General features: G+C 43.1%; 1 protein-coding gene across 1 annotated transcript; it reads right to left on the minus strand.

The window, feature by feature from the left end:
- Window positions 1-1853: 1853 nt before the first annotated feature.
- APMAP (adipocyte plasma membrane associated protein) lies at window positions 1854-21302 on the minus strand. Its single transcript, XM_083175964.1, has 9 exons — window positions 21135-21302; window positions 19243-19359; window positions 15291-15406; window positions 13548-13640; window positions 10632-10748; window positions 10359-10533; window positions 8027-8161; window positions 6082-6274; window positions 1854-3967 (listed from the first exon to the last, which is right to left on the minus strand). The coding sequence occupies exons 1-9, from the start codon at window positions 21230-21232 to the stop codon at window positions 3758-3760; spliced, it is 1254 nt and encodes a 417-aa protein (XP_083032090.1). The 5' UTR covers window positions 21233-21302; the 3' UTR covers window positions 1854-3757.
- Window positions 21303-23289: the final 1987 nt, after the last annotated feature.

Raw genomic sequence — 23289 nt, forward strand, 5'->3', positions numbered from 1 at the left:
AGCATAGCCAATATTGGACCGTGTGCACACACCTTAACTCTCTATACAAAAATGCCCCACCTGCCATGCACATGGTTTTGCCCATTTTGAGAATAACTTTGACCTACAATCAGGTCTGAATTAGGCCTTTCTGCACCCGTCTCGGTGTACTCCTATACATTAAACTGCCTGTGCAGATGCCAATTAAAGAACATGATTAAAATAATAACTTACAATTATTCTACATTAATTGTACCCAAAAATCAATACCTTAAATTTCAGTGTCTGCAGAAATTCAAAACTGAATCAGTTGCTGTAGAACAAAAAAAATGGAAAATCTGCATGAAAAAACATAAATATGATGGTTTTCCCCAATAGGACCTGGTACAGATTGTTTTTAGTTGCTCTCATGCTGTCTTAATCATTTGCGATCATTGTGCTGTAGAACAACTGCCGGCTATTTTATCCCTAAAGAAGAATGCCACGAACATGCCTATTTTATGCCAAACTACTCCACATAAACCTTGTATATCTATCTATTACATACATATATATATATATATATATATATATATATATATATATATATTTATTATGTCTAGTGTCTGTGAGTCTCAAACACAGAAGGTAGCAGACTAGCTTTGCTTTGAGTGGGCTTACTAGTATTAAATAAATATTAACAATGATCCCAATATGTGCATGAGTCTAGGCCAGGCATGTCCAAACTATGGCCCTCCAGCTGTTGTGAAACTACAAGTCCCATCATGCCTTGCTACAGTTTTGCTATTAGGGAATGCTAAAACTATGGCAAGGTATGCTGGGATGTGTAGTTTCACAACAGCTGGAGGGCCATACATGGACAGGTCTGGTCTAGGCTGTGATGAAAGCACTCTCCCGACTTACCAGTTGTACAACTGGTAAGCCGGAAGTCAGGAGTGCATTTGGCAGCAATTATCCAGAATTTCTATTGGCTATTTCTGTGGCAGCAGTGTGACTTGCCCACGGGACACTGAGGGTCACCACAGTAAAGGGGCGTGAGGCAGTAGGACAATCGCGATTGCCTTGCAGCCCATATTATGCCACCACTGCTGCAGGCAGAAAGACACCTGCGGGTGAACACCAACATCATTCGATAGTCGGCGACCATCATGTGTTGTGGTACGTTCACGCAGATCTAAGGTTGCTCAGAGCAACCTTAGATCTGCGTGCACATTCTGAGGGAAGTGGGCGGGCAGGTGACATCCTGTGACGTCAGCTTCCCGCCCCCCACGTCATTGGCCTGTTAGCATGAGAACACCCATGCTGGACGTTCCCATATACTAAAGGGGCCGCTCCACACCCCTTCTCGCCCACCGGCTGCAAGGATGGGTGCTAGCACCCAGCGAACAGTCTGTACGCCATGGCTGCACGTACCCAGTGCATGCAACAAACATCGGTCTTGTGCGAACGAACACAGCCCTGCGAATGGACCTGAATAAGGTCCATAGTATATGCAGCACATTAGTACCAATGTAATGCCCGGTTGGAAAGTGATGGCTATCACTGAATAAGGTCCATAGTATATGCAGCACATTAGTATCAATGTAATGCCCGGTTGGAAAGTGATGACTATCACTGAATAAGGTCCATAGTATATGCAGCACATTAGTATCAATGTAATGCCCGGTTGGAAAGTGATGGCTATCACTGAATAAGGTCCATAGTATATGCAGCACATTAGTATCAATGTAATGCCCGGTTGGAAAGTGATGGCTATCACTGAATAAGGTCCATAGTATATGCAGCACATTAGTATCAATGTAATGCCCGGTTGGAACGTGATGGCAATCACTGAATAAGAGTTTTTTCCATTATGCAAAAAAAAAAAAAAAAAATAATACACAAATAATATGTTTTATTAACAAATAGTTTCATCAGTTTAACATTATGTAGATATGCAATTATGTCTGTTCCTATATAAATGTATTTCTGGGTAATGTCTTATGTATGTGGGTGATCATGGAAATGCACACAAGTCTAATGCTAATGACCAAACATTGCCAGTGATTATAGTATTTATGGGAAATTAACAGTCCTGCGTAGCAATGCATGGCTATATCGTGTGTGTGTGTGTGTGTGTGTGTGTGTATGTGTGTGTGTGTGTGTGAACATGGGAGGGAGCATGATCAGCTGTACTTATGACCCCTGGCTTGCTTGGTCTTCGCTAGCCCTTTTCATAATGTTGTGACAATGACAGTTATATAAACACAGCAAACTACTGAAAAACAAATAAATTACCAGAATAGCATTTATGGATCAGGCTAAATTGTACAAATTACGTTATTAATGAATAGCATGTGGTTTATCTATAATGTGGTTTATCTAACCAGCAATGCTTGTCAAGGTTAGTTTAAGAGCATTGTCTGTCTCCTAGTCCACCAAAGGGTGGCCTTAGATGTGCTGGGGCAAGAGAGGGGTCTTCCCCAAGAGTCTCTTACAGCAAGTGGCTATTGCCTGCCTCAGTTCCTCATCCCCAGACCCTGAGCACATACACAATGTTGACTCTATAAAAGCCTCATATAACCGGCTAGGTTGCCCATTAAAAAAAAAACAATATGCACATTACACCATTTAGGCATTGTAGATTATTGTGCTCTAGTAACTTAATCTAGTTACGTAATCTAAACCAGGCCTGGCGTACCTGTGCCCCTCCAGCTGTTGAACTACATATCCCAATATGCCCTGCTGCAGTTTTACAATTTAGCAAACCATTGCAAGGCATGCTGGTTGTGTAGTTCTACAACAGCTGGAGTGCCAATGGTTCCCCATCCTTGATCTAAGCAATCTTTAGAGAAGAGTATATGGGAGATAAGCTCAGAGACCAGATCTTCTGTATTAAGTCAGGTAGTTTTACCCCTTTCTGTATTTCTATGTGCTAGCTTGCTGCATGCACTACCGGTGTACCTTCATGCCATAACGCATGCATACGTAGAAAATATAAATAGGTTTTTCCATCAAACCCCCACCAGCATATACTGCATCGTTTGATCTTGTGATTACATTATACATTTGTCATCGCAAAGTATTGGACTAAACTGAGATCTCAGTAAGACAGAAAAATACTAAAAAAAGTTACCGGTAACTTAATTGAGTCAGTAGTTTAAAAATTCTTAAAAAAAGAAAAAAAAAAATATATAAAACAATCCTTCATTTCTAATTTAAAAAAAAAAATAATTATATGGCACAGGCAATTAACTATCATAGAAAACTAATCTCTTTAGATTTGTCGTGGCTGAAATGCAAATCATAAACTCAGTACCGCAGAAATTCCTAATGTATGTTAATGAACCCTTATTGTACCGGCCATAAATGTGCTGTTATGTACCATGGGATGTACCTTGTGTTATAAAGCCAGTGTAAACCCCTTATTGTGCTTCTCAGCATGTATAACAAATGGCTCACCACTTTCTGTACTTCAGGCATGTCCAGACTATGGCCCTCCAGCTGTTGTGAAACTACAAGTCCCATCATGCCTTGCCACAGTTTTGCTATTAGGCAATGCTAAAACTATGGCAAGGCATGCTGGGATGTGTAGTTTCACACAGTTTGGACATGCCTGCTGTACATCCTTCAGGAGCAGTGCAGAACAGGCCATTTATACATTATCTGTACGCTTACACCACATGCCCATAGAATGCCTGTGACAGGGGAGGAACAAACGGATGTTGACGGACTCCTTCCAGGCACAGAAGTCCACTCCATGTCCCGCTATTAGACAGAAGGGCTGCCCTGGGCAACCTCAAACATCTTTAAGGTTTAGTTTACAGAGGAAAGGGGAGCGGAAGGATCCCAAGTACAAGTATCCGTCATGTTCGTGTGCCTCGCTGATGAAAGTTGCCACCTCTCCATTGGGATCATGGAAGCTTCTCTTGTAAGAGCCTTTCTCCCCGAGTTCCAAGACCAGGCTGTACCTCGGGACAAACCTCATAACGGTTTCTTGGCTGAACAACTACAATAGGAAAACACAATTAAAATAAACAGTACTTGTTTCCTAGCACGGCCACAATCGCGGGCATCGCGGGTAATTTTTAGTGGTCTGCATCTTCCATGGTCTTTTTATTACTCCTAGTTTATTTGGTACTTGTTTCCTAGCACGGCCACAGCGATCATGATCTCGGGCATCGCAGGTAAAAAAATCGCGTCAATCGCATGCGGCCAAAAAAAGCATGCGATGCGACCGACGCGATGCCCGCGATTTCCCATAGGGAACAATGTTAAATGCCTCAATTTACCCAAATCAACATAGGGAACAATGTTAAATGGGCCAGAAACCCCAAAAAACACCCCTGAACAGTGAAATGGCCCCCCAAAATGAGTTAACGCCACCCCACGATGAACGTGAACCCGAAGCGTGGCGAGCGCAGCGAGCCCGCGAGGGGCGGCGGTACGCGTCCTACGACCTGTCGCTCGCCACAATATCTATTCTCAACTCCACGCCGACGTGGATAGTGGGGGTATGAAAAGGTCGGAGGACGCGTACCGCCGCCCCTCGCGGGCTCGCCACGCTTCGGGTTTACGTTCATCGTGGGGTGGCGTTAACTAATTTTGGGGGGGCCATTTCACTGTTCAGGGGTGTTTTTTGGGGTTTCTGGCCCATTTAACATTGTTCCCTATGTTGATTTGGGTAAATTGAGGCATTTAACATTGTTCCCTATGGGAAATCGCGGGCATCGCATCCAATTTTTAGCCCGCATGCGATGCGACCGACGCAATTTTTTTTCCTGCGATGCTCGAGATCATGATCGCTGTGGCCGTGCTAGGAAACAAGTACCAAATAAACTAGGAGTAATAAAAAGACCATGGAAGATGCTACACAGTTTTTTAGGCTGATCATTCAATACAGATAGAACTCTGCATGCTGTACCTTAGAATGTGCCAGAGTATAAGGATGCATGAGATACAAATTAACAGTGGTGGCTCAATAGCGCTATTACAAAACCACAGAGATCCCTGTTGGGAAATCACAATGTAACAGTCAGACCGATTACAGGATGTCTCCTATTATGTAACATGCAAGTACAAGACTGCACTAAGGGCCCGATTCAGACTCGCTCGCTAGGCTGCATATATTCAGATTTGTTAAATTTAGAAAATTTCTTGGCGCCAATATGATTGGAGTTCGCCTCTTCTGAGTGATGGGATAGATCCCCCTATCCCTAACTAGATAATGGAAATTTGTAGAATTACTTATATCCATGTTATAAGGGTGAGTTGGGGTACGCTTAAAGTACACCATTATCAAAGAACATAATTGAAGTTGCTGCAATTTGTATTGATTTACACATTGGCTCCTCATATATCTCCCATTCTATATCGATACATCTGTTTGGAGAGAAAGAGAAACTACTCGTTGAAAACAGATAAGAAGAGGATCCAATGATACATTAGAGGGGAGTATTCTTCAATTTCGTATATTCCATAAACCACTCCCTTCATTTCATTTAAATCTGCAGATACCACCTATTATGTCCGTTAGGGGAGCGCCCAGATTCTGAGTATATTATGCATATATTCAGAGCCTAATGAGCAGGATAATGCCACCCTGGCGAACACATGCCCCCCCCCCCCACACTGACTGGATACCCTCGTTGTGCTGCGAGCAGATGTGTACACTTACACATTGTCTGTGGGCTGCTACCGAAGCAGCCCATAGAGGCTGTGGCCAACCGATGCGCAGTACCAATGAAGCTACTGCGCCGGTCCTGCAGCCGGGGTCTGGTCCGTGACTGGTGGCAGTGGCGGGGACCGACAGTGAGCAGGGATCAGCAGCAGCAGCAGTGGAGGAGGAGGGGGGGCGGCGTCACGGCACCCACCTCCTCCACATACATAAGAGACGCCACTGCAAGTGTCCCCCCCCCCGGAATGACCCCTGACTGTTACGCAGCGAGCGCACTAGCAGAGGAAAATCAACATTATAGTTATTTAAGATTATTCTTCACATGGTATTTTATGATGAACGCTTGGCAGAGTTCTGGGTTCCCAACTTGCTTGGCTGTTTTATTTTTAGCTTTGGGTGTTCAAAGGTTGAAATAGTTTCAGCCATCTAAGGGATTATTCACTTACTTTGAAAACTATTTTTTTCAGCCACGGTTTGTCTGCTAAGAAATCCATCATGGAAAAGCCAGGGTTGAGTCTGACAGCAGACATGGCCACCCAGTATCCACCTGAGCTACTGAGGCGAATGTTATCAGGAAATCCTGGCATGTTGTCCACAAACATGTCTACACCTCCTTTAGTTAGACCGGACACGTAGTATCTAAAAGACACAATAAAGGAAAGAATCATTAAATAAGGAGGGGGGGGTACAAAATATGCTATAAATCTAGTACTGAGCAAGACTACTAGTAAAGGTGATGACATTTGGTTACACAGATCTACTGTATACAATGGTCAAGGTGCATTGCCTTCCCTATTGGCAAAACTGTGGCAAGGCATGATGGGACTTGTAGTTTCACAACAGCTGGAGGGCCATAGTTTGGACATGCTTGCATTACATTTTGTAGTGGATACAAAGCTTATCAATATTATGATTTATGTATTTAAGGGCCAGGTGTCTCAAGCTTCAAAAAGTGATAAACAACCAGCCCCAAACTGACATTTTTCAAACCCAGCCCGTAACATGGCAGTAGGGAGCTGATTGGATGGCTGTTTATCACTCTCCATTTTATCACTTTTTGAAGCTTGATACATCTGGTCTTACTTCTCTCCTTGCAGCAGTTGTGCTTTCTTTTCCCACTCCATCCCATTTAGTAATCTTTGTGGGCAGATACCCATTATGCATATTCAGATAGCAACGTAGCAGTGTGCAGTAAAAGGAGTGATTGTACTTGGTCACGATTATTTATGATATGTGCAGCCACCTCTAATCACAGACAACTCAACTGCTCCAATTACAAATGACCTTACCTTAACAGTCTATCATTAACACACCAATGGTGTATGAACAGATGCTTCAGAAATGAAGCATCAGCCATTAGATGGGCAGAGGTGGGGCTATTGGCATCCAGTGCAAGAATGGCAAACAGGAGCCATAGGTTCTATTCCAACGAGCGCCCTATCCATAGGTCTCCCTGATTGGGTGGCTCTCCTCCAGGTTCTCCAGTTTGATCCCAAAACACTATGAAGTAAAGTAACCAGAATCTCCACCAATGTGTTCAGTCTGCCCATTAAAGGAAGATTGCAGGGTGCCCAGGTAATGCATGCACACAATTGCAAATTACAGACAATGAAGCGGACTTACTTACCTTATCTCGAGTTGGCTAACTGCTCATTTTGGGCTCAACAGACCTAAAGCTGGCCATACACTAGAACGGCCTGCATACGACCTGATCGTCTGCAGGTCGTAAGAGCGATCATACAGTATGTGCTTTAAAAGCACATACGATCTGCTTATGACCGCAATCAAAGCTGACAGCTCATACGTGCGGCAGGTATGGTCTGAGGAGCAACCTCTCAAACCCGCGGGACCACGCATCGCATCGATATACCTCATGATGTGAACACAACTGATCATACGACTCATCGAAATTGTGCGCTTGGGATCTGATGTATGACCACCTTAAAACAAATGATCGATAGTAAACTGTTGTGTGTGAGCAGCATCACTTTGCTCTGGTAGTAAAGGCTCGTACACACTGGGCAATCCTCTGCATCGGCAGCAGAGGGGACACATCATACACACTCGCCAGTGCAGGAGGGCGATGGCAGGGGGTTAAGCTGGGGCCATGCTGCATTTTGAATTATGCCCTTGTTAATGAGCGGCAAACACTGGGCTTTCTAATGAGCGATATTGCTCAGAAGGGCTGAAATGAACAAATATCACACATTTATGGGGATGTGGCAATGTCTAACCAGGCTTCTCAAACAGAGATGTTCATTTGAAAACAAAAGAGGCTTTGTTTCCACATACGCAGCGTGCCAGCAATATAAATAAAGCTCTAGGTTTCACTGTGTGAATGTTTTGGCACAAGTCATATAAGAGCGTGCCATGCAGGCACCATGCACTCACCTCCTTACACGAGCCATTGTGGTTTCTGCAACAAGCAGGAAGTCTTCAGCGGGTGACAGCTGCACGCCATTGGGAAAGCGCAGTCCTCCCATTAATACCTTGATTTCCTTTGTCAGAGTGTCATACTCCAGCAAGCTACAAAATAACACACAATTACAGGGTTAGCCTAATCCCTTCAGTGTCAGCTAGCTAAATAGACACGGCTTCATCAGTGTCAGAAAGACACCTTTCATTTTACCCAGCATAATCCGGCATAATCTGTGCTTAGAAACTGACAAGACTTAAACAATTCATTATGTAGCTTCTCAAACATGACTATACATCAGTCACAGCTACAGTATGCACGTTTTCACATGTTGGTCTCTGTGGCTACCATACACTGCACTCTGTAACTGCTCCATCTGCGGCATCCAAGGACAAACTGTGTGAAATCTGTATCTATCTAGATAAAATTATAGGTATACTGTAGGTGGGCCACCAGTGTCAACGGTCGGCAGTCATAAGGTTGATAACTATTGGTCGACAGACAGGCAGTAGGTTGACACATGAAAAAGGTTGACATGGTCCGGGTCGTCATTGACAAAAGGTTGACACAAGCAAAATATCAACGTGTTGATGGTCGACACATGGAAAAGTCGATACAACCTTTTCCTGTATCTATTGGGAATCGGTACATCTGTCAGAATGAACTTAGGTCTACAGTCATTAGGTCGACCCCACTAGGTCGACTGGCAGGAAGGTCGACCTGACTTAAGGTCGACATGGGCCAAGGTCAACACGACTTAAGGTCGAATTTGTATAAAGGTCGACATGAGGAAGGTCGACATGGGTTTTTCACTGGTTTTTTTATCCGAATGTCGACACAGTCGACATGGACACAGTTGGCAATGAGAATCGGATCCTCGCATCGCTCGCAATGCTTCAGGCACGGTGGCTCGCTTCGCTCGCCACAGCTTTAATAACCTCCTCCACGCCCTAGTGGATGGTAGGGCATGAAATACCGCCTGTCGGCACATGTCGGCTCAAAAAACAGTGAAAAACCCCATGTCGACGTTATGACCAGTCGACCTTCCTCATGTCGACCTTTATGCAAATTCGACCTTAAGTCATGTCGACCTTGGCCCATGTCGACCTTAAGTGGGGTCGACCTAATGACTGTAGACCTAAGTTCATTCTAATAGTTGACCGCATCCCATCTATTGACTGTCAACCTAATAATCCACACACAAATATATAGTGGGAGATGTATCAAGCAGGGTGAACAATGGAAATACCAACCAATCAGCTTTGAGCATTGAATTTTTAAATTATACTTCCAAGTGGGTCAAATGGATGGGATGAAATGGGGTAAAATGTCTCGGGCACATCAGCTAGTCTAAGGGGTGGTACTCATTTCCGGCCAGGCACAAAAACAGCCCTTTTTGCCCATTTTTGGGGGGCCAATTCAATTTGCCTATTCAATCTCACTGCTGATATTTTGCCTGGTTGAAAAATCAAGCATTGGCGAAAACCGTGTGCATCTGTGAAATTGCAGAGAATTTGCGTGGTTTTGGTGAATTTGCGGCTGTTTTCACCCCCCAAATAATATTGGTAAAAATGCAAGGGTGAAAATGTTCTAAAAAATGCCCGTGATTGAATACTAAAAAGGCTAATCTTGGCCGTTTTTCGCCTGGGGAAATTTGGGGCAGGATTGAATACCCCCTTTATATTAGTAGCAGAAGGATGACTTTTATAAAGGGACATATATCTGTTAACATAGAATTTGACAGCAGAGAAGAACAAAATGGCCCATCCAGTTTGCCCCCCAGGGTTACAGTATTAGGTATAGGGTATTAGTGTTGGTTTAGTGGTTAGGGTATTAGATGTTATGCAGGAAAGGTTTGCGGTAGAATTTATTGTTATTATTTTCCAAGTATTATTACATTTATAGCATTATTAATACTGTAGCTATACAGAAGAAATTACTAGCTCTATCTAGATCCGACATTAAGGGACAAGGGATGTGACTGATCCTATCTTCTCGGCAACAGGTAAAATACTATTGTACCCGTCCCATGTTATTGAAGCAGAAGTGCTTTCTTTGATACCAATTTGGGTAAATTGGCATGATTTGCAAACGGCAAACTATTTCAAATTCCCTAGAAGAGTTGGCCGTATATTATTAATATTATTTGTGTCCAATTATCCTGCCCTGCCAGCATTGTGTTATATTGTCTGTTCCGGTTTAGTGATCATTAACGTATCTGCATTTTCTTTCGGAACACAACCTTAAAGAAAGTGCTTTAGAAATTAACTCCGGACAGTAAGACGTATGAGTAGATACACTACTTGCCGGCCATCGTCTGTGCCCTCCATTACTAGATAGGCATAATCCCGTCTCTGCCATTTGCTGCTGGAGTCTGTGAAGTAGATCTTCCTGCCATCGCTGGTCACTGCAATATCATTGACAAAAGACATCTTCTTGCCCTGGACTGGTGTCTGGGAGGATACAAGCATCTTTACCGCACCTACAAAGGCGAGCAGGCTGTTAAAATAACATACAAGATGTGTATAGCACCCCCACAGCTTTTACACTGAACCCACTGTACTATGACATCTACAGTACCTGTCACAGGATTCACTTCAAATATTCCCTGGTAAGCATCTGCAACGAAGAGGGTACCATTAGGGCCCACTCGGAGACCCAGTGGCCTCCCACAGTTTGGTTCATTCTCCCTTGTTCCTGTAAAAAAGAAGGGGGGGGGGTATCTATGAATGGACAAGCAATAGTTAAGAAATCTTAACACATGCTATGTAGACCTCCTACATTCACTACCACTCAGTCCAGAGTCATCAGATTGGCGATTTGGTGCAGGCGGCTTAGAACTCTCCTCCTGCGAGATGACCTCCCAGCATTGCACACAGTTGGTCCCTAAGCTTCTACCACCTTGCGGCTCAGAACTCTCCTCCTGCGAGATGACCTCCCAGCATTGCACACAGTTGGTCACTAAGCTTCTACCACCTTGCGGCTCAGAACTCTCCTCCTGTGAGATGACCTCCCAGCATTGCACAGAGGTGGTCACTAAGCTTCAACCACCTTCATCCTCATTATTATTATTAACAAACAGAAAATAAGTCAGACTATAGGGCACAGACATATGGTCACTGGGAGGTGTACAAAGAGGAGAGCAGCCGGCATTGAAGAGTTCCAGCGTATTGCAAGACATCATAAACTGTCGACATATGTCAACAAACAAACAGACAAAAAAAATGAAAACCGTGTAAACCTTTTGAGCGTCAACCATGTCCTTTTCAACCTTAAGCTTGTGTCGACCTTCTGTCAATTTCGACCTATGGTAGGTCGGCTATTTTCAGGTGTTGACCTAGTTACTGTCGACCATTAGTGACTGCTGATCCTAGACATTGTCGACCCCCTAGCATAGGTCTTCAAACTGTGGCCCTCCAGATGTTGTGAAACTACATGTTCCAACATGCATTGCCACATTTTTTCCTATAAGAGCATGCCAAAACTGTCAGGGCATGCTGGGACATGTAGTTCCACAACATTGGGAGGGCCACAGTTTGAAGACCCATGCCCTATACCATAACCTTTTAAATGACCATTACTCCCTACAACTAACAGCATTAAACCAGTGACTTTATGTACAACCATTTGTTGGCCTTAGGCATCAACATTCACCTTAATCTCAGATAATGCCTACATGTATCTGCCGTGCCTCTTCCCCGTAACACTTGTACATGATATTAGGTTTACCCATCATTCTCTGAAGACACTTATCCCATTTAGGAGTAAGACCCGGTTAATTGCAGGATTATTAGACAACAGCAGGAGACAGGGACTGTACAGGAGCCTTTAAATGCCTATTATGTTGTTGGGATCATTGAATACAAAAAAAAAAAAGCAATTGACCGAATTTAAGTATTCTTTTGCAAAACATTTCCTGCTTTCAATCATCTCTCAGAACAACCGTTTCACCCACAGAGCTGCTGATATTACAAGATAACCTCAGGCAAAGTCTTGTTTAAACATGCCTGGCATGCACATGAGGGACACATGGCAGTCTAAAACAAACCAGTCCTGTGTATTACGCCTTGTGCTGTACACATATACAGAAACAGATTCACTTCCTTTACGATATAGATTTTCCTCTCAGAATGTTTATTATTTGGTGCACAAACAAAGCTAGAGATCAAATATATGAACTGTCTCTAATACCCCAAATGATGCTACATTACAAGAACCATACTTCCCAGCACTATTATCACAGTATGGCGGTGCTGCTGTGAGTCAGTCACGCTGAGCTGTCCCCAGTCCATCTATTCAGTGCTTGGATGTCACGCCCCTTTTTTCTGGTCAGTGTTTGGATGCCAGGCAACCAATAGCTACTGTTCTGTGAACATGGGGGACATGGCGGAACAATGCAACAAAAGGAGGCTATCACTCCCAAATCAGTATAGTTTCAAACACCTCTAGTCTAATAAATTCTGGAAAATGTTAGCTCATTGAGTATGAAAACATATGAAAATAAATATTTTCCTATTGAAAAAAAAAAAGAAGTTTGCTGACAAGATTTGTTATACTGTCTTTAAATATAGTTTTCCTCTGCATACAGGATGTAATCTTTTGCAAATAAGTAGGTGACACCTAATATACATTTCTATAATATATAAACAGCCTAATGCCCATCATGTGAGTACTCAGTTGAAAGCTGCTTTTTACAGCTGTTCACACATCTGATTCCAATTCCCACCTTCCTCTGATCCGCATGTCACACTCATGACTGACCTGCCTGCCTGCCAGGCCTGCTAATTCCCCTTCCCGACCAGAAGCAAATTACCGGGTTAAAGCTTTTCAACACAGGAATTTGCTGAAAAACCTGGGTTTTTCTTTGGTGTGAAAGGGTCAACACGGGTCTAAAATCCCGGCACTCCGACCCTGCTCTTGACCAGGGTCAGAGTGCCTGGATTTAAGACCCGTGTTGACCCTTTCACAACACAGAAAAACCTGGGGTTTTCAGCAAATTCCCGGGTTGAAAAGCTTTAACCCGGTAATTTGCGGGTGGTGTGAATTGGGGTAGGGCTGCACCTGGCAAAATGCCAGGTAGTTGCCGGCTGGCCAGTGTGAAAGGGGTATAAGTCTCAGGCCTGATGTAAGGACAGATCTTGGGAAACCTATATAGTTATATCAATATCAAGAGATCATGCCTTACCCAGATACATGGGCTAATTGTACATAATGTAGAAAACGTGAGGGGAATATTATCAACGCTGCCCAGCACAGCTAGCTACCCAGAAGATGACAAATACGTATCTCACATGTCTCTCATCTACCAGGAATACAACATACAGTACCTGCCTTCACCAGTTACCCTCAGGTTTTTTTTTTTTTATATGTTCTATACAGCGCCATGGCATATGCTGTTGCATTATAAGTACATCTGGTACTTTGTTTCTTGCAGAAATATTAATTAGACATCACTTTTATTCCGATAGCCCACTGGCACTAAATATACTTCCTTACCACAGGGTGGCTTCCCAAGTCTTGCTATGGTGTGAATGTTGCCATCTTCAATTTTCACAATCTGTCCATCAGAAGTACCAGTAAAAAGGACATCTAAAACAAACAATAGCATTACATCAAGAGTTACTGTACATGCCATGTTCTGGTCCTGTCAGGACATAAGTATATTGTAAATCTGTTCTAACTGAATTACAAATAAAATATGGAAATCAACCAAGATACATCATTAATTGATTTTCTAGAAAAGGTTTTATTTATTTTTCGAAAACATTTCTGTCAGTTCTTATTTTTGTGCCACACACGGATTCCTTTTTTAATCATTTCAAATCAAAATGCCCTGTGCTTAATGTGTACCAGTTATAGTTATGCTATGAAGGCAGCTACATTACTAGCTGGAAAATGATTCATGAGAACGTCAATTCATTATACACTAGTGAAGCCACTGGGATATGAGGAATGTAGAATGGCCTCTGCAATCATTTCTAGAACATAAAATGATATTGCTTTAGGGCTCTGGGACAAAGGATACATCCTAGGAATGAAAGATCCCTGTTACAGACAAGTGCACAGCCTGTCGTCTCTATGCATCGTGCCAATGTGGCATAGCCTTTAATTAATTCACAGATGAAAGCCAAGATAAAAACGGTGCCATAAAAGACAATGTTACAAGTCAGTGACTGCAATTTCTCTGCTCACTGACTGCCATGCAAATCTCTCACACGGCTGTACTTACTATAGGCAGGGGAGCGGAGGAAGCATAACAAATTGGCTTAGCAATTTCTGTACACTCTTGTTGTGCTGGATATTATCGACCGCCAACAACATCAAAATTCCGTTACACCCCTGAGAGGTGTGCAGGATAGTTCTCAACATGGTGCTACCCAAAATCACACATCACAAAGCTTAGAATATGTGTCTAAGGGGATTATTTAAAATAGCAATGCATTTAAGAGCAAGACACAGCGAACAAAAGCATTGCCCTTTTAATACTGGGCATAATCGCACTCAGAAGTTACTCTTCAAAATAAACCACTAAGGGGGTAAATGTATGAAGCAGTGACAAGGGAGGAGAAGTGAACCAGAGAAGTGGCCCATGGCAACCTATCAGCTGCTCTATAATTTTATTAGTGTTCCCGCTAGGCTGTTTTAGCGGGGCGCTGCGCCCTGCCCGATTTTTAAAGGGCAAAATGCATCCTGCCCGTCTCGCAGCGCCCTGCTAAAACATCCTCACGGGGAAGCCCAGCATCGCCGTTGACGGCGATGCCTGGCGCTTCCCCGGCAGCACAGTGGCTTTGGAGGGGCCGGGCCCGCCCCCTTTGATGACAATGGTGGCCCAAGCACGCCTCATTCATTACGGTGGCGGCCCGGGCATGCCCCCAGCTGTGACGTCGGCGTGCCCGGTCCGCCCCCCAGCGCCCTGCCCGGTGTCACTCCTAGAGTGAACACTATTTATATTATGCAAACAATATTTTAATTCAGTGCGGATTGGTTGCCATGGGCTACTTCTCCTCTAGCTCACTTCTCTTTTAATTACAGCTTCATACACCTTAGAGCCTATAAAAAATTAAGTCATGCATCCAATATATAAACAAATCTACATGCAATTGTGGCGGGCGTGCATTCATTTGTACAACACATTTACCGGATTTTGACTATATGAGACTAACACATTAGAATATAGCTCATTTGGAACTAAACATTACTGGATAGGGCTGGATTAAAATGCAAAATATAATAACCTACCTCCAATGTTTGCAATGGATTCTGGACCCACTAGTTGCCCTTCATACAATCGTTCAGCTTTTCTTAATTTCACGTTTGCCTCCAGGACACCGGTCATAAGAGGTGGTGTTTGGAAACTATTCAAATATAGAAGAGATTAAGGAATTGGTAGATTGTGTAGCACATCAATTAATATTACATTTAAAAAATGCCCTAAATGTAGACAACCCTCTGTTGATCTTCATCTTTGTCTATGGCCTGTTCCTTTGTCAGATAATTTTGGCTAGGGATTAAAGTTCTCATACGGATATTTTATTTAATTACACTGTGCACACCCCAGAAAAGCCAATTAGGGGTTTCTTACCCCCCACCCCCCAGACATTAGCATTCCTTCCCATAAAATTATTCTCCGCCTATGGATAGCGAGTTCCCCACCAATCTCACCCTGAATGGTGCAAATAAAAATCCACAAGTGCAGTACAGCTGCACTTTCTCGGAAGACCAGTGTGCTTACGGCAAACTGGATTGACCACTATCAATTTACTGTACACAGTGAATTTTAAGTAGGGTGTAGTAGTTTTTACTGAGGTTTACAACATGTTAAATAAATAAAGTTTGGGTCTTAGAGAAATTATAACTAACTCCTGGCACTGCTGATACTGTATATACTGTAATACACAATTTATATGCAGTTAGATATTTTGTATCCTCTTACACAAAAATGAAAAAGACCACCAACAACCACAGCGGACGTCCTTTATATCAATGTCTACTGGATTTCATTGCTGAGTGTTTTCCCCCATTCCAACATTAAAAGCACTTGATTTTGTAAGCATTATTCACACAGACTACACCTAGATATATTTTATTTCGGAAACTGACTTTTTGCACTCTAACACTTAAAGGTGGCCTTAAGGTGCACACCATGCATTTTGGACTAGATTGCATTGCATCGCATTTAATTAAAAATGAATGCGATGTGCTAAAGCAGCGTGCATTTTGAACTAGATGCGATCTAGTCCATATAGTACGTACAGCACATACTTTTTGTGTGATGTGCACCTCCGTGCATATCACATCCGTGTGTGGGCACCTTTATAACTAAATGGCCAAAGTATTTGGTTAAAAAAATTAAAAAAAGGGAGTTAAAAAACAAATAATTTATATGTTTATTTGTGATGTGTAAACAAAAATGTAATACTTTTGTGGCGCCTGCTTTAACATTACTTCACCTTCCTAACAGTGCTACAAGCAGTATTTTATGTAGATGGTTTCACAGCAAAGTCCGCACCTGAAAATTAGAATTATTTTTATAATATTATACACGTACAAAGGGGGAGGGTTAAATTGTGGGCAAAGTGGGTGAATTGCCATTGTTGTGGTATTTTAATGCTGGCAATGGCAGTCCATAATGCTTCCCTTTCGCTTAAAAGTGCTTGCTACCCTACGGAGCAGCGAACGTTTTTAAGTGAGATCCCGCCGCTGCGGGTACAGCAGGTGTCGTGGGAGTTCAGCCAGGCAAACAAGTCACCAGAAAATAAATTCCCCCGAAAATTAAGCACAGGGAAACTTGGAGAGACTAAAAGCAGCAGCTACTTGTTCAGAGCCATTTTTAGACATGTGGGGACTCACAGATGTGTAATGGTTACAGTTCCAAGTGGTCTGCTAGAAATATATATACACTTGATAAATGCAAGTAAAAAATGGATTGGTTGCTATGGGCAACTTCTGCTCGCTTTAAAAGTGTTGATACATTGACCCCATAAGACCTACTTTATTGGCTGTGTCAGTAGTACAACTACCTGTACACAAAGACATAAACCGACAAGTGGAGCGTGTTAGGACGAGTGTTGAGCAACACAGACTTTTTTTTTTTATAATGACCTTGATAATCTTTGTCTACCACTCCTTTCTAGTGGGTATAGACCACATTTTACATTTACAGTGTACGCAACTATAATAACGGAGTACAGGCTGTGCGGTCCCATATGAGACACAAAAATAAAAATCAGTAGCTGTGTGATATTGTGTTGAGTATAATAAAGATAGTGTTCCTACCTAAGCTATAAGCCTAGTTAGACATCAAACTTTATAAAAAATAAAATAAAAAATAAAACCTTGCAAATGGATATGTTAATGTTTGTATAACGTGACAGTGGAATGGCTGTATTGTCCTATACCAGGAATGCTATGGATGCAGAGAACTTTTGCTTTAATCAGCAATCATACCTTTACCTTACATATGCCCCTTGTGTGAATACAGCCAATTACCAATAAGTACATTGCTCCCCTTGGAAATGTTAAACCGCAGCGAGCAGTTTATGCCAGGCACAAGAAATTGTGAAATAATGAGATTGCCTCAGATATTGTCACCACCCACTGTGGCTCTCATCTGCTGTTTCTACTCTACCAAGCTCCACTGGCAGCCCCTGCTGCTTCCATAGACAAACACATGATAATATTGGGCAAGATGTACTAAACCTCGAAAAAAGTGATACAGTGGAAAGTGATAAAGTAGTCAATCAGCTCCTAAGTGCCATGTTACAGACTTGTCAAAATGCCAGTTAGTAGCTGGTTGGGTGGCAGTTTTTTTCTCCCTCCAATTTCAAGGCTTGGTACACCTGGCACATTGGGGCAGCTGTATCCAGCCTAGTGAAGAGATAAAGTAGAAGGTGATAATGCACCAGCCAATCGCCTCATAACTGTTATTTTTAAAACACAGCTGATTGGCTGGTGCGTTATCACCTTCTACTTTATCTCTTCACCAGGCTTGATACATCTGCCCCAGTGTGAGGAGAGAGAACCAAAAGCCATATATAAGATGGTTAGGGCTTATGGGGCCGACACACGTAGGGATATACAGGCATTTTCTCTCTAGGGGGTAGATTTATTATCCGGTGCTGTGGGGCATCTGCACTATCCGCCTGACTAAAGCAGGGGATAGCGCTTCACTACATCTATGAAACCCGCTGGCTGGGTACTTTAATGGCGGCGGTGTAAGGCGCCTGCCTCCTGCCTAATTTATGGACAGTCAGCATCGCTGACCGTTACGCCGCCTGCAGCTATCGACTTCGAGAGCTGCAGGCGGCGATGCCCTATGCCCACAGCAGGGACAACGCTGTCCCTGCTGCTGGCTCTGAGCTGCGCTGGGGATCTCGCAAAAGTAGCCAGCCGGAGAGGGAAGGAGACGGCGCATCAGTTTTAACTGATGCGCTGTCTCCAGGAGTGACATCGCCGGAGGGGTGAGTTAGCGCTCCCCTGCTTTGGCCAGCAACATGTTGATACATCTTGTCGGTGTCCCCTCCTGCTTCACCTCGCTAATAAGGCAAAGCAGGAACTGTTATAGCGGCGTGTTTAGTGCCGGATAATAAATCTACCCCTAGATCACTTAAAAAATATCCCTACGTGTGTAGGGGCCATAGCGATGTGCGGCGATTAATACACTAGTGCCAACAGAACCATAGCCCACTAGAACATATGCTCTTCATGTTCAAAGCTAGTGATAGATAGGCAATAGGGAATACTTTGTGAGTGCGAAGTGTGAAGCAGGAAATAATTTTATAGGGATCAATGATCCCTCTTCATAGATTTAGGCTACAAGCAGCTAACCAAACATTCTCTGCGTGGGGAAAAAAAAAACACTTGAGTCCAAATAGAATAACCTGCGTTTTGCTGGAGGCTGCGCAATTCCATTGAAACCATGTTGGTTTTGCTTTAATTCTAATTGGTGCTTGAAAATCTTTCTGGAATTGCGCCGGTAAATCGTGGGCGATTACATCTGACTTTACACAGACAGCAGTGTTGTTGGTGCCTTTTCCACTGCATTGAAATATAAATGGAGACTTCAAAGGGAAAATCATCTTTTATGCCATGACAGATGGAATTTTTCTTCATGTGACAATAAGAACATGAATTACACAAAATACACACAAATCACAATACTGAACAAGTATAAGAGGCCATATACACATACCTTAGAGAATGTGGCTCTATCGGACTCTCGAGGATACAGACTGCTGCCAGAGTTGGTACAAGCAGTAACAGGGCAAGGCATATAAGGGTAGCGCGGAACACCTTCCCGCTGTATGTGCTGCAGAACACAGAATGACACATAAGGCATGCCAATCACCACAACATAACTCTGAAATATTCTGGTAAACCTGCACCTTAGTATATGAACCCTCTTAGTGTTTCATGTAAAGGGTGAATGGCAAAATCACTGGAGCAGTATCCCATAGCAATGCTGTACTGCACAGAAAATAGGTTGGCATGATGTGTGCCATGACGTAATAGTGTGCAGTGCCCGCTGATGTATGTTGCCCATAGCAACGAGTTCAATGCTATCTATTATTTTTTAGAAGGTGGTAAAAAAAATAAACAGAAACTGATTGGTTGCGGTGGGCAATATCCAATCTTCAATATAACTCCCATCTTAGTAAATTTACCCCACAGTGTCTACAGAAGAGTACAGGATCGGTGTAGAAGGTCTCTCAGTGGGGTTTATGTATAAATGGTATAAATAAAGGACTAATGTCGGCATTAGGGTTTCCAGTATTATACAGGGTTGCCCAGGAACAACATAACAAATAGAGATGGTATATAAAACAATTAATCAACATGCTGTATTGTGCTCTTTTCACACTATACAGTTTACATTTTCATTCCATTTACCTTATTTATGCAGAATATGAAATATAGTAAGTGTCCACTATTCAGGTTGATAAGCAAAACCCAACATAAAAAATGTAGTAAAAGTACTGTGGATGTTGTAATTTAGGTGCAGTAAAGTACATATGAATCATGATGATTCTTTTCCCTACTTATTGCGAAATACTCTGGTTACTGTCAGCACGATGCCAAATACAGGTAAATGCAGAGCATACTATTAGCACACACTTTGTTGTAGGTTACAACACACGTGTGGCTTCAACTGTATAAGCTGCCTCGTCCAAAGAGCTTTTCACTAGACTGTCCATCTTCATTTAATATTGCCATTATCTGCGCTGAATTAATTACACCAAACTATGGCCCTCCAGTTGTTGTGAAACTATACACCCAAGCATGCTTTGCCATAGTTTTAGCATTCCCTTATAGAAAACTGTGGCAAGGCATGCTGGGTTATGTCGTTTCACAACAGCTGGAGGTTCATAGTTTGGTCATCCCTGAATTACAGTATAAACACCTCCCACAACTAAATTATTTTAAACACTACAGTATTAAGTTTTAGCTGCACAGTTATTGGTATTGTAAGGTTTAGAAATGCAGTTTTATTGAAAGTACATTTATTTTTAAATATCCCGCATTATAGAAGATAAATCCATTCACAAAAGTTACAAATTTGTCTATAATTTAGTCTATGTCCCCACATTAGGCAGTACCCCTGCCTTCCGCAAGGGTATGTACATAACGTTGATGTTATATATTTTAAACACTTAAAAGAAAACACAGCTTGGTGGAATATAAAAACAGGACAGGTCATGTACAGTAACTATGTTATCATTAATGCTACATGTTTTTGATGACATTAATAAATGTATACCTATATGTGTCAGCCTGTAATTGCAGGAGCCCAATGACAACCCAGGGAGGAGCCACATGACACACACAATTCAAAAGAGCATTAAAAAAAAAATGAGAGAGGATAGAAAGATATCTCTATATACACACTCGCATGATGCAAACTGGTTTATAAATAACCAGCATCCATTCATTCATCACACTGCTATACTACGCAGTAACATCAAAAGACGTAGATCGGTGCGGAGTATGCTGCCGCTATTTACGTACACACAGCCTAATGGGATCAGGTGAGTGCAGAGGGAAGCCCTGGATGAATCCCCCGGCACTCTGCTGCTGTGTCCTCACCTAGGGTTCTCCCTTTGCTGTACTACGGTCTCATCGGTGATAACCTGGGGGCGGATAGGCCTCCGCTGTCGCAGCCCGTCTCCCTCCTCCATGGTCATTAGCAGCAGCCCGCACTCACACCAAGGGCACGAACAGCAGCAGCACACAGCCGCAGCTTGCGGGAGGAGGAGGACAGCGTCAGCGCGCCACGGCCAATAGGAAACGAGCTGTCAACGCCATCAGCCTATGAGAAACTCTCCGTGTTACAACGCACAGCCACTGGAGGACTTGCCTTGGTTGTGAATGTGACCTCCTCACCTCGGGCCGAGCTGGGCGCTGTCAGTCATCAGTCAGACACTGAGAGCCGCTCGACTACTGTACTATCAGTCTAGTCTGACATTAGTGAGCACATCGCTCACGGTGCAGAGAGCCGAGTGCTGGGGCGTTTCCGCTTACGGCCTCCTCCACATAGGAAGAAAATGTATGTGCGGCAGCCAGGCACATACTGTAGGTATGTGCCTGGCTGCCGCATATACAAATGATTGAATATGTGTATATAGATATATTTATGAACGCAGGTTCATAAATTCAGAATGACCATATGTCACATGCACAATAAAATACACTATTAATAGGTGCAACATTGTATTGCATTTCTGCTTATGTTTCTCTTGTAGGTTAGGTTTAAAATAACTTATTATGTACACAATATAGGGGTCTATGAGGTGTATTATATATATATATATATATATATATATATATTTACTAAGCATTGCAGAGAAAGTACCAACCAACTACGGTAGCTACTAAACCCAGGTACACACTAGAGCGATGTGTATCAAGTGCTCAAACCCAGGGGTATACATATGACGGGATCAATATGATGGTGGAAGAGGTATCTGCTCATGTTATGTTCAGTGGTGTAACTATTAAATATGCTCCCCCTGCTGCCAATTTTGTCAGCATCCATCTGCCTGGGACCTGCTGCCGGCGCATCAGTCTGCGGTCCCAGGTCTCCCTGCTCCTTCTGCCAATAAAAAAAGTAAAACTCAGAAAATGGCTGCCCCCATACAGCAGACCGTTCTAAGGATATATACCCTGCCCCCCCCCCCCCCCCCCCCCCCCATGATGGCAATAGGATAGCATTTTACAATGTGATCCTGGCCAGTAATATTCTGTCCTGATCGCATTGTAAATGCGATCCTTCATAAATGGGCCCCTAAATACCCCTCACCTCTATGAGGTGAAGTACTACCAGTGACCAATAGAGGCCACTCGATGGCCCAAATTGTTCCATTGTGTGCTAAAAGATGTCATAACAGAAAGTGAAAGAGATTTTGCAGGGACATTGATCTGTTTCAAACTTGCTGGACATAGAGAGGAGATGTGAAGAAAGAGATTGGAGGTAGCAGCAGATAGGGACTGGGGTGGTATGGAGCGTTTGTGCACTTAAAACTGTCACAGCTCAAAGTGAAAGATAAAAATGTTGCGATCACTACGCACCACGTCAAAAAAATTATCTTCCATAGAAAACAAAACAATGTCACTTCACTCATACCCCTTTCACATCGCACCTTATTCCCGGGTTCATGCCTGTTTCTTGACGTTTCCCATGAATCATGCCCATTATACCTTCTATATGTTTGTAAACTGATCAATCCACCATATTATGAGCCAGGATCCAGGACAGTGATGCTGGTCACAACCTCTATAGGATGTGTCTGAGTCAGGAAGGGGCTTGATCAAACCCCAGGAATGGTCCAAGCTACCTCTCCACTTCTTCACAATCAATTGTGCACTGCTGCACATAGGACTGTAAGCCTGGCAATCCAATGGTGCACCACTGATGACCATAATACATTGAGCCAATCAGCAGGGCTGAGCATTTCAAAGACCAATCAGGAAAGAGGGACAAGGCTAAGCATGACACTGGGGGAGCAGTTACAGACAATGCCGCTTGCTTCCTGGGTGGAGGGGCACACTGCAGCATTACTGACGTTAATGGAGGAATACCATTAAGCTCTCCACCATTGATGGCAAAACCGTCATCTATCTGTGTCAAAACATTGATGGTCAATGGCCATCCCTGTACCCTTGGCTGAATGTGTGAGACCCATTCAGTGCCGCTGTTCTACTTCCTGACTGCCTGGCAGATAAGGAGATACTGCAGTCCTAA

This window comes from Crinia signifera, chromosome 3 (genome assembly GCF_055691185.1).
Source record: "Crinia signifera chromosome 3, ASM5569118v1, whole genome shotgun sequence".
In the NCBI taxonomy this organism is placed as follows: Eukaryota; Metazoa; Chordata; class Amphibia; order Anura; family Myobatrachidae; genus Crinia; species Crinia signifera.